A 12,527-nucleotide genomic window follows, 5' to 3' on the forward strand; every position below is an offset into this window, starting at 1 on the left:
TGCCACCCACACCCTTTACACGATCACCCATTCTATCTTCCCTTCCATTCATCCACTGCCACCCACACCCTTTACACGATCACCCATTCTATCTTCCCTTCCATTCATCCACTGGCAACCACCATTATCACTCTCACTATCACGTGAGTCTAAGCGTTCACCCAGCCATTCATCCTCTTCCACTCACCCACTGCCATCCTTCCACCAATATCATCCACGCTTTACCATTCATCCAACCTCTTCCACCTGGCATTCTCCTTCCTCTCTTATCTTCCTCTCATCCATCCACTACCATCCACCGCCACATCCATTCACTGCGACCACCACCATCACCACCACCTGCATTCATCCATCAGGTCTTTCCTCTCGCCCTCTTCACTCCCTCATTTTCTTCTCTCCTCATTCTTCTCTCGTTTCCTCTTTTTTTCTCCTCTTATAATCCTATCCACCACTCTGCAATCCTTTCACCCTTTCCTCCTCCTCTTATCTCTCTCTTATTCTCTCCTCAATATTACTTCTTTTTTCTTCTCTTTCTTTTCTTCTTCTTCTCGTCCCGTTTCTTTCCTCGGAGTCGTGGTGTGGCTCGGGATCGGTCGTGTCAGGTCGCCCACGCCCGCGCCGATTCTCCGCAAGTCGCGTCACACGTATATATAGTCTAGGGCGTCGACTTGGAGGCGTGTTGGTGTTGGTGTTGTGGTAATGGTGGTGATGGTGGTGGTGGTGGTGGTGGTGGTGTTGCTAGAGTACGTACGTTGGGAACACTCATTTGAACGGTTCTGCCCCATCTCTCTCTCTCTCTCTCTCTCTCTCTCTCTCTCTCTCTCTCTCTCTCTCTCTCTCTCTCTCTCTCTCTCTCTCTCTCTCTCTCTCTTTATTGTTGTTGTTGGTGGTGGTGGTGGTAGAGAACATTGGAAACACTGAATATAACAACGGTACTGCCCCCCCTCCCCCCCTCTCTCTCTCTCTCTCTCTCTCTCTCTCTCTCTCTCTCTCTCTCTCTCTCTCTCTCTCTCTCTCTCTCTAACGTTCACCTCGTTAGTTTACGCCCTCACGATCGGGCCCCAAGATATGCAAAGTTCGTTCCTTCAGGTTTAAGACGCGGCGGGTGTGAGAATGAACGGGTGGTGGTGGTGGTGATGGTGGTGGTGGTAGTTTTTGTCCGCACTCTGTATTGTTCTGGTTCGCTTCTTGTTACCTCGACATTTACTATTACGAGATTACGAGAGCTTACGGATGTGTGTGTGTGTGTGTGTGTGTGTGTGTGTGTGTGTGTATAGCCCTTTCAATTTTCATTCTTCTGACTCTATATTTCTTTTTTTCCCTTGTTTATGTGTGTGTGTGTGTGTGTGTGTGTGTGTGTGTGTGTGTGTGTGTGTGTGTGTATAACCCTTTCGACTCTATATTTCTTTTTTTCCCGTGTGTGTGTGTGTGTGTGTGTGTGTGTGTGTGTGTTATTTATATAAGTTTTATTTATAGTTGTTTAAGTCTTGGCAAATCATTCCTTCACTTTTCACCTATTATCCTTAACCTGTTTTTTGTTGTTTTCTTTGTTTATTTCTGTTACTGTTGCGCAAATTTTCAAGTGTTGTCTTTCGTTGTTACTGAGCTCTTACGTTTGAAACCTCTCCTCCCGAAATTGACCCCTCGTTCGGCCACCTCTATGGATTTTTTAGGAGCAGCGAGTAGCGGGCTTTTTTTATTATTCTTTCCTTTTTTGTACCCTTGAGGTGTCTCCTTTGTTGTAAAAAAAAAGAAGAATATTATCGTTGTTATTGTTTTGTGTATTTTACTTATAATATGACAGTGTTGTACATCCGATCATCTGAATATTCAATCATCCATCTGTCTTTCTGCCTATCTTCACACAACTCTATCTCTTTCTATTGGGTATCTACATCTGTATCTATCTATTTATCTGCCTATTTACACATCTATCTATCTACCTATTCTCGTATCTATCTATCTATCTCTTCGTCTATCTGTCTATCTATCTCTCTAACTGTGAAAAGACCGCAATAAAACTAAAACAAAACGTCGTAAAACATTTATACTCTGAAAATTAAACTTGGGATCAAACAAACAAAGAAAAAAACTCGACACACACAAACACAAAGGGATGTTTAAAGCAAATTCGTGTGTTTGAAACCGCCAACTATATACCTTTATCTATTTAACTGTGTGTGCGTGTGTGTGTGTGTGTGTGTGTGTGTGTGTGTGTGTGTGTGTGTGTGTGTGTGTGTGTGTGTGTGCGTGAGTGTGCGTTGCGGCCTTGCCCAGCCCACACAGGCAGGCAGGTGCGCCGAGCCCTCACCTGTGTATCTAAAGGAGAGGGAGGGACGGGAAGGTGTGGCTGAGAGGGAATGAAGGGAGGAGGGAGGGAAGAAAAGGGGAATGACGTAAGGTTGTATGAGAGGAAATAATGTAAGAAGGGAAGAAAAAGAGGAAGGAAGGAGGGAGGGAAGGAAAGGAGAATGACGTAAGGTTGTATGAGAGGAAAGAATATAAGAAGGGAAGGAAAAAAGGAAGGGAAGGAAGAAATAAGAGGGAAGGAGAGGGTTGCATGGGAGGAAAAGAAGGAGGGAGAATGAGAAGAAGGAGAGAAGGAAGAAAAAGCCGGAATCGAACCTGGACCAAAGGATTCGTAGCTAGGCATGCTAACCACTACACCACGGAGGAAGGCGTGATGACCTTAGAGCAGAGAGAAAGGGAGAGAGAAAGGGAAGATAGAATGAGGGAGGAGGAGATGGAGAAGGGAGAGAACTTAAGGATGAGCAAGGGAGGGAGGAAGAGAGGGAGAAGAGAGAGGGAGGAATGACTTCAGATTTGAGGGAAAGGGAGAGGGTGGGAGAACTTAAGGGTGAGCCAGGGAGGGAGGCAGGATGGGAGAGTATGAATTTTGACCTTGGGCAGAGAGAAGGGAGGAGGAGGAGGGCGGGAAGGCGAGGGCGTGGACCGTTCAAGGGAGAGTGAGGGAAGAGTTCGAAGGAGGAGAAAAAATGAGAGAGAGAGAGAGAGAGAGAGAGAGAGAGAGAGAGAGAGAGAGAGAGAGAGAGAGAGAGAGAGAGAGAGAGAGAGAGAGAGAGAGAGAGAGAGAGAGAGAGAGAGAGAGAGAGAGAGAGAGAGAGAGAGAGAGAGAGAGAGAGAGAGAGAGAGAGAGAGAGAGAGAGAGAGAGAGAGAGAGAGAGAGAGAGAGAGAGAGAGAGAGAGAGAGAGAGAGAGCGGCTCAAACGAGGATGCCTATACGGAAATTGCAGCCGATTGCGCAATGCCCCAGTGCCCTGTTCCGTTTCCTTGAACTTGAGCGTGTGGCTTCTAAGCGTCCCGAGAGAGAGGGACGTCCGGGTTGTACGGCCAAGAGCGGGGTTCGAACGAGGGTCACGTCAAAACTGTATATTGTCTCTCTCTCACACACACACACACACACACACACACACACACACACAGTCATCTATTCCTCTCGACTAAAAGCGAAAGGAATGGATGGATGAAAGAGATAGAGACGGAGGGAAGAGAGGGAGGGATGGAGGGAGGGAGGGAGGAGGAGAGAGAGAGAGAGAGAGAGAGAGAGAGAGAGAGAGAGAGACAGAGAGAGAGAGAGAGAGAGAGAGAGAGAGAGAGAGAGAGAGAGAGAGAGAGAGAGAGAGAGAGAGAGAGAGAGAGAGAGAGAGAGAGAGAGAGAGAGAGGGTCTCATCCTCTTTCTTGCAATACTTCAAGTACATCAATGACAGACAGAGAGAGAGAGAGAGAGAGAGAGAGAGAGAGAGAGAGAGAGAGAGAGAGAGAGAGAGAGAGAGAGAGAGAGAGAGAGAGAGAGAGAGAGAGAGAGAGAGAGAGAGAGAGAGAGAGAGAGAGAGAGAGAGAGAGAGAGAGAGAGAGAGAGAGAGAGAGAGAGAGAGAGAGAGAGAGAGAGAGAGAAGGAGGAGGGGAGGCATGTTTCTTCTCCCTCTCAACACCACCACCACCTACACCACCACCACTATCACTACCACCACCACTATCATCACCACCACTACCACCACCACCACCATCATCACCACACCCCATTCACAAGTATACAAGCGGGGAAAGGCACAATGAATAAGTCTGTCACCTCTTCCCCACCCCCTCCTCCTCCTCCTCCTCCTCTTCATTTATCACACTTGGCACACAGGACGGGGACGCACGCCGGATGCCCACGAGATGAGGAAGAGGAGGAGGAGGAGGAGGAAGAGGAGGAGGCAGGAGAAGAAAGATAGGGAGAGGAAAGTGGGAAGGAAATAAAAGAGAGAGAAAGGGGGGAGAGAGGGAGGAAAGGGAGTTAGGAGGGAGGAAGAGGAAGAGAGAGAGAGAGAGAGAGAGAGAGAGAGAGAGAGAGAGAGAGAGAGAGAGAGAGAGAGAGAGAGAGAGAGAGAGAGAGAGAGAGAGAGAGAGAGAGAGAGAGAGAGAGAGAGAGAGAGAGAGAGAGAGAGAGAGAGAGAGAGAGAGAGAGAGAGAGCTGGCAAAGAAAATTAGAGAAAAAAAAAGGTGAGGATGAGACGGGAGGGGGGGGGGGGGGAGTTGCTAAGGGTCAGAACGGGGCACGGGGCATGACAGGGGCGGGGCGGGGCAATGACACCTTCCCCCAGTTGATAAGCCCCGTGATTCTGTGCCCCTGTGCCCTGCCCCGTGAGAGAGAGATGAACAGATAAATAGATAGATAGATAGATAGAGAGAGATAACCCCATCCCCTACACTCCTACATCTCTCCCTCCCATTTCCCCATCACCTCCCCTCTCCATAACAGTGAAGGGAAAGGGTGAAGGGGTGAAGGGGAGGGGAGGGAAGGGAGGGGGAGGGACACCATTCACCTCCACGGATCCGCCTTACCTCACTTTCACTGTCAGAATTTAGGGAGGGAGGGAGGGAAGGGAGGGAGGGAATAGTACACAAAGAAAGGGAGGAAGTGAGTGTGTGTGTGTGTGTGTGTGTGTTTCTGTAATAGCGCCATTATATCTAGCCCGTAGCAACCACCGCCACCACAAGAAGAAGAAGAAGAAGAAGAAGAAGAGGAGGAGGAGGAGGAAGAGGAGGAGAAGAAAAGAAGAAAAAGGAAATAAAAGGAGAAAGATATAAAAAAAAAAGAACAAGAAGAGACAGAAAGAAGAATAAAGAATAAAAAAGAAGAAAAAGAAAAAGAAAATTGCACAAGAAAAAAAAAAAAGAAAACAGACGAAAAAGAAGACAAATAGAAGAAGGACAAAATTAAGAACAAGAAGAACAAGAAAACAACAACAACAACAAGAGCCAAGATGAACGTGGGGTTGGCTTGCAAGTGTCACAGATTGTTAAGGACACGACGGGGGGCTGACGGGGGCAGGTAACCCTTCTCTCTCTCTCTCTCTCTCGGTATGATTAGGGAATTTTGGGATTAACTTTTTTTCTCTTTCTCTTTCTCCGATTTCTCTCTCAGGTGTGTGTGTGTGTGTGTGTGTGTGTGTGTGTGTGTGTGTGTGTGTGTGTGTGTGTGTGTGTGTGTGTGTTTGTGTGTGTGTGTGTGTGTGTCGCCATGCAGGCTGGGCGACCCCTGGACAGCCTTAGCAACAGACGACCTGGAGAGGTGACTCACTGGTGGTCCCCTGAATCTATGATGCACACACACACACACACACACACACACACACACACACATACACACACACACACACACACACACACGCACATATTACGTGAATCGTGAACTGACGGTGACCTAAAAAAGGCTTCTAGACAGAGAACACGATAATTATAGTAACAGAGGGACAAAGGTGTGTATATACTTGTTAATATAGCTCATACATTATTGAAGGGTTTATTAATGCATGGGAATATAGGTCATGCATTCTATTTTCCCATTTGTTTAAGGTCATAGATTAAAGCGTTTTGGGGTCAAGTTTCACGTTAGAGTTGGGAGACACATGACAGACTTTGACCCTATTCTTAGATGTTTTCCGTTCTTACAAAAACTATTTCTAAAGGCCACAATGAAGGTTAGTCGGGTTCTCGTGAGTGTGTTTCACGTTCATGGAGAAGAAGAGGAAGAGGAGAAGAAAAGAAGAAAAAGGAAAAAAAGGAGAAAGATAAAAAAATGAAAGAGAAAAGGAACAAGAAGAGAAAGAATGAAGAACTAAAAAAGAAAACGAAGAAAAGAAGATGAAGATTACAAAAGAAAAAAAAAGAAAAAAAGAAAACAGACGAAAAAGAAGACAAATAGAAGAAATACAAGAACAAGAACAAGAAGAAAACAACAACAGCAACAACAACACTATCACTAGGCTCACACTCGTATAACTATCCATGGCAATACTAACACAACCTCTATGAAAGTCTAATTAATTGTGGGTGTGTGAGAAGTATAATGTTTAAGAATTTGGGGACTTGAGTTGGCCCATGTATTACCAGACCATTGGCTAACACAACCCCAACCAAAGCCTTATCAAATGTGAGTGTGTGTTGACCCCGATATGTTTAACTGGTGATGGGATAGTGTGTATTGAAGGATCACGGGGAGATATGTGTATTGTTTCTGTGTGGTGATGGAATGGTGTTTATTGGAGAGTCGCGGGTTATCAGTGGAGAGATGTGTGTTGTTCTTGTGAGGTGGAAAATTCTGTAACTTACTTTAACTCTAAATAGTAATGTTATTTTAGTTAAGAATTGGGGACACAAGTTTTGGATCATGCATACCGGCCCATTGACATCGCCTGCTACGCTCGGCCCTCTGAGTGAGACCTGGTAGCAACACTGAGCTTGCCATCACGGCGGCCTGGCACATTAAGGCGCCCTGACAACCTCTTAGTGACAGCCTGACCGTGTTTGGGTAAGACAGACATGGTGCAGGTGTGAGTGGGAGGGAGGGGGAGGTAGGGAGAGGGGGGGGGGTTGAGAGAGAGAGAGAGAGAGAGAGAGAGAGAGAGAGAGAGAGAGAGAGAGAGAGAGAGAGAGAGAGAGAGAGAGAGAGAGAGAGAGAGAGAGAGAGAGAGAGAGAGAGAGAGAGAGAATAAAAATACAAGAAAAGTAAAAAAAAAAAGTAAGAAAGAAAGAAAACAAAAAAGCAGGGCAGTCAGTCATCCCTTTGGGCTTGTAAATAAATACAGTACCTGTGTGTTTAAATAAATATAAAAAAACCTCACCTGTTGGACACGCTGCGCAGGGAGGGCCGGCGAAAGAAGATGACGAGGAACACTGTGTTGAGGACCGAGGAGACGATGAAGATGACCGCCAGCACCAGCACCAGCACCACGCCCCCCGCCCACGCCGCCACGCCGTCACCACCCACCGCCACCATCACCACGCCTGGAACAACACCAAAAATGCGGCGTATAGAAACAAAAGAAACGTCGACATTGGAACAGATATCGAGGAGGAAGAGAAATGAAAGTTTAAGTGCGTGGATAGAAAGACAGAGACAGCAAAAGAGAGGAAAGGAAAAAAATAGAGACAGGAATGAAAGTTTAAATGGGGGAGATGGAGATAAGGAGAGAGAGAGATAGAAAGAAATATTCACACACACACACAAACACACACACACAAAAAAAAAGAGAGAGAGAGAGAAAATAATATAGAGGCTGAGAAGTGAAAGTATAAAAGATGTATTAAAAAGAAAATATGAGTCTTAAGAAATGAATCATGGCTAGAAGGATATACCACCACTTAGATCATGTCTCCTTAATACCTCTGACTCACACACAACATCCTGAACCTGATATAACTCACACTGTCACACTCATATTGTTACTTCAGTGTGATGTAACGACCGCCACTCCCGAAGCCTTATTATTAGCGTGATTTAGGGCCAGTTTCACAGTTCCCCATGATGGGTTAGTAAGCTCCCAAACCAATACCAGAAGCTTCGAAATTTCTATGTATAGTGTCTGGTGTTTATATTTAAGTTCACAAATTTGATGAAACTATACAGGAAAAGTCTTGTGTATTTAGTGTGGCATCGAAGGCCTCACCATTTTGGATTGTATGGGATTCTATAGTTTGGTTCGGGCTGTTACGAAGACACTGTACTGGACTGTGAAATCGGCTCTTAAACCAGTATTCTTAAACCTATCGGCACTCCAGTATACCCCCATTTGAAAACCCTCTCGTAGAAGTGGCTGGGATTTCCGTGGACTGTTTTGTGATGCTTGTGATAGTCTTACATAATTTCTCCGCCTTGAACCTTGAACGAGAAAACTAACCCGTGAAAAGACTCTCGTAACAGTTGTTGGGATTTCCATGTACTGTTTTTTTTGTGATTCTTGCGATAGTCTTACCCAACTTATTTACCTTGAGCGGGAATATCACCAATGAAAACCCTCTCGTAGAAGTTGTTGGGGTTTACATGGACCGTTTTGTGATCCTAGTGATAGTTTTACACGACTTCTGCATCTTGAGAGGGAATATCACCAATGAAAACCCTCTCGTAGAAGTTGCTGTGATTTTCGAGGACTGTTTTGTGATCCTAGTGATAGTTTTACACGACTTCTCCATCTTGAGAGGGAATATCACCCATTAAGACTAGGATAATCTTCTCTGTGGCCTCGGAAAACAGTCGTATGGACGCCGGATACGTTTAGGAATAAGAGGCTGTTGGGGTCGTCTCTGGTATGAAAGTTTATTACGAGAAGTTTTCGTTTGACATGAAGGTTGCGCGTCTCGAGGAGAGGGAAAGTACAGTTCGCGTAATATAAACATTTTCCCAGAATGCGTGTTGAGTCAAGGAGATTGAAGAGTGTTAATATAAGCAGGAGTAGGAAAGAATTGAAGGAATATTGTAAACTTTCAAAACTCGCGTTCTTCTCTTACAACGAGTGATTAAGACTTGCTAGAAACGAACCGCACTCGGAAGTTAAGAAATACTGTGGACTTTCTGCCTCGCGTTCTCCTCCATAACTCGTGACAAGCTGAAAACGAACTGTACTTGTATTATTATTATCATTCTCATTACTATTATTAACGTATTGACACTGATATCATTGTTGGGAAGAAGGTTAAAGCCACAAGCGTGTATTTCTAATCCTATTCTCATTCTTCCCCTTCTTATTATTGTCGTACTGACCATGATATTTTCGTTGGCAGGAAGGTTCAAGTCACAAGAGTCTAATTCACCCAGCGGTACATCAAAACGGGGCACTGATGTATTTTTTCTTTGTCACGTCGCCCCCTTCCCTCCCATCCTCTTACCCTCCTCTCGCTCCCCTGTCCTTGCCCCGCCCCCTCTCCCCTCTTGACCCCCTTGGCGACTCACCACAGCCGCCAGCCGTGCCCTGTCGTGCCCCACTTCTGCCAGCCACACACACACACACACACGTCCGGGGCGGTATCAACACACACCACCTTGGACTCAATCTGATCATTCATTTCGGGTTCATCTGCCTCCTTGCATATAGAACGAGGTGATAAAGGGGATTTTTTTCCACTTTTTGATCTTGTTTATGCACTTAGCAGCTGTAGTGTGTGCCTCTAACTTTACCATTACCTCATTGCTGAAAGAATACATCTCCCTCCTTTTTTTTTTTTTAAAGAGCGGCGTGATGAAAAGCATTTCGTTTACTTTTTAATCTTGTTTTGCACTTACGGAACTATTTTTTTTTTTTATTTATTTATTTATTTTTTTACCTATGGCTTGCTTGAGGGGCCTGGATGGTATTCGGCTCCAGCCCGTCATGGCGCAGGCAAGTGTTTATAGTGGCGCCATCTTCTCTGCCTCCATCTTTACTGTTTCTGCACTTGGCCTCTCTCCCTCCCATACTGTAACTAACTAATGGGGAGAGTACATCAGGGGGCGCGTCGCTTCACTCACTCGCCGCCTCCACTCCCGACGGCCCCTCCCCCATGCAGCTATACCCTGTCCGTCCCAAGTCCCTCCTGTCAGAATCGATCGACCTGCCCCAGTCATGAGTCACGTGGGCGTCCCCTTGGCCTGCATTGTAAGACTAAAGAGAAGAAGCACCTCCCAGCTCACCTCCGTCAGGCTCAGAGTCCATGGCGTGGCGAGGGCGTAGACTCAGCTTGGAGCCTAACACCTCGCTCCTGAAGGCCTGCGTGAGACTGTGGCCACGCTAAAGACAGGGTGCCGCAGCGTTAGCGTGAGTGCCACCTCGATGCCCGTCCTTTTAACTGTTCACTGCCGCTGTACAGGCCCAGTCACATACACACACACGTACACAGGGGTAGAGTGCAATGGGCGGCGCGGTACAGTCAAGTGGGTGAGCAGCGAGGGTCGTTTCCACACGTCCCGCCTCCACAGTGTCAGGCGGCAGAGTGAGGAGCGAGCACTGAGGATACGGCACGCGGCACACACTATTCTAACGGCGGCGGCGGCGGCACTGAACTGAGGCGAGGCGGCGGTGGTGAGCTCAGACAGGGCTCCGAGCGGCCACTCCTCCATACCAGCGTGACCAAATTATCGTACTCGGAACATTGCATTGCACGATTTCATACGCAAAACTCTCGTACCTGGACAAATAACGATGTCCAGTTGAAGTTATCGTAAAAAACGTTGATTATTGATGATTTTTGCGATGGTTAAGTGTCGGAAATCGGAAAATAAAATGCCTTGAGTGCGATAATATGGGAAAGTCACTCTGCACTCTTCCATGCACTTGAAAGCTCCTCCCCACCGCCCCAGGACACGCCCCCATCACCTCCTCCTCCTCACCGTGTCCAGTGCCCACTCACCTCAGAGCACCCACTCACACACACTCGCCCCTCACAGCGTTATCTCCCCTGTGCTATCTCCCTGCTCGCCCTGTTCGCTACCCATTCCTGCCTCTCTCCCTTCCTCCCTCACTCACTCACACACACTCGCCCCTCACAGCGTTATCTCCCCTGTGCTAGCTCCCTGCTCGCCCTGTTCGCTATCCATCCCTGCCTCTCTCCCTTCCTCCCTCACTCACTCACACACACTCGCCCCTCACAGCGTTATCTCCCCTGTGCTATCTCCCTGCTCGCCCTGTTCGCTACCCATCCCTGCCTCTCTCCCTTCCTCCCTTACACACACACACACACACACACACACACACACACACACACCTCAGAGCGTCATCTCCTCTATGTTAACTCTCTGTTCGCTCCCGTTCACCGTACCTCCCTGCCCCTCTTCTTCCTCCGTATCCTGGCTGCACCCCTACCTCTGTTATCAAGGCTTCCGTTCAACAGCCAGGCCGCCCTTCCCCTTCCTCCTCGCGGCTTGAAGATCATCATGCATTAGATTCATCCCAAAAATCAACGCATTACGCCCCTCGCCATCCCTCCTGTCCCAAATTTCTTATGTGTAAGTTTGACAGCGAAAGGTCTAAGGGGCATATTACACATTTCTGCGCCCAAGAACACATATTTGACAAGGCTTTCGGAGGAGTTGTCGGCATCTCCATGGGCAGTCTGATGACCCTTCTGGCAGTTCGACCCTTCTTCTGTACCATGAACCTAAAAAAATCACTCATGAGAACCCGATTTTTCTCCATCTTTGGCCTTTGGAAATAGATGATGGGGTTGTGCGAGAGACTAAAGATTGGGGTTGTGCGTGGGATTAGGAATTGGGGTTGTGCGAGCGACTAAAGATTGGGGTTGTGCGTGGGATTATGAATTGGGGTTGTGGTTGAGACTAGGGATTGGGGTTGTGCGGGAGACTAGGGATTGGGGTTGTGCGGGAGACTAGGAATTGGGGTTGTGCGGGGGACTAGGGATTGGGGTTGTGCGGAGGACTAGGAATAGGGGTTGTGGGAGAGACTAGGGATTGGGGTTGTGCGGGAGACTAGGGATTGGGGTTGTGGGGGAAACTAGGGATTGGGGTTGTGCGGAGGACTAGGAATTAGGGTTGTGGGGGAGACTAGGGATTGGGGTTGTGCGGAGGACTAGGAATAGGGGTTGTGGGAGAGACTAGGGATTGGGGTTGTGCGGGAGACTAGGGATTGGGGTTGTGCTGGAGACTAGGGATTGGGGTTGTGCGGGAGACTAGGGATTGGGGTTGTGCGGGAGACTAGGGATTGGGGTTATGCGAGAGGAGAATGCTGACCCTATTGAGACAGCTGGTTAAAATAGACCCGAACCAGTATGGGAACGAGAAATCTCCCGCCACTACACACCGCCTCGTTAGCTTTCTAGAATTTATACTTCAGCAGCAGCAATTATCGTCTATTTCTCGGGAACCCTCGATTTAGTCTATCAGAGTAACCTCATCACAAAAGCTGTACACCTTCGCCTTGATTTAAAGACTGCCGTTTCATGATCAGCGAATTTTCACGACTGTCTACCTCTGTCTTTTATGGGAGCAGCAAGTAGCGGGCTGTATTTTTCTCTGCACTCTTTTTGTTGCCCTTGAGCCGTCTCCTTTGCTGTAAAAAAAAAAAAAAATCAAGACACCTCTCCACCCGACACTGACCTCTCCTTTGGCTTCTCGTTGTTTTTAATTTGGTTGCAATAGCGTCTAGCGGTCTTTTTTTTTTTTTATTCCTGTTTTTGTTTCTTGCCCTTGAGCTGCTTCCCTTGCTGTAAAAAAAAGCTTCAACAGTCAGTCAGATTTCATGGACACGCATCAATC

At 47.2% G+C, this 12,527-nt stretch overlaps 1 protein-coding gene across 2 annotated transcripts in view; it reads right to left on the minus strand.

Moving 5' to 3' along the window:
* LOC126996241 (adenosine receptor A2b-like) overlaps window positions 1–12,527 on the minus strand; it is a 35,676-nt gene that overhangs the window by 9,145 nt on the left and 14,004 nt on the right. Inside the window, exons 1-2 of one of the 2 annotated variants that reach the window (XM_050856607.1) lie at window positions 9,951–10,326; window positions 7,129–7,291 (exon numbers count right to left, since the gene is read on the minus strand). In XM_050856607.1, the coding sequence (XP_050712564.1) occupies window positions 7,129–7,291; window positions 9,951–9,972 (185 nt within the window). In that variant the 5' untranslated portion in view covers window positions 9,973–10,326. Of the gene's footprint in view, window positions 1–7,128; window positions 7,292–9,950; window positions 10,327–12,527 lie in introns of those variants that run through there. The other variant, XM_050856608.1, reaches the window with a different exon arrangement.

Source organism: Eriocheir sinensis, chromosome 9 (genome assembly GCF_024679095.1).
Source record: "Eriocheir sinensis breed Jianghai 21 chromosome 9, ASM2467909v1, whole genome shotgun sequence".
NCBI classification, from domain to species: domain Eukaryota; kingdom Metazoa; phylum Arthropoda; class Malacostraca; order Decapoda; family Varunidae; genus Eriocheir; species Eriocheir sinensis.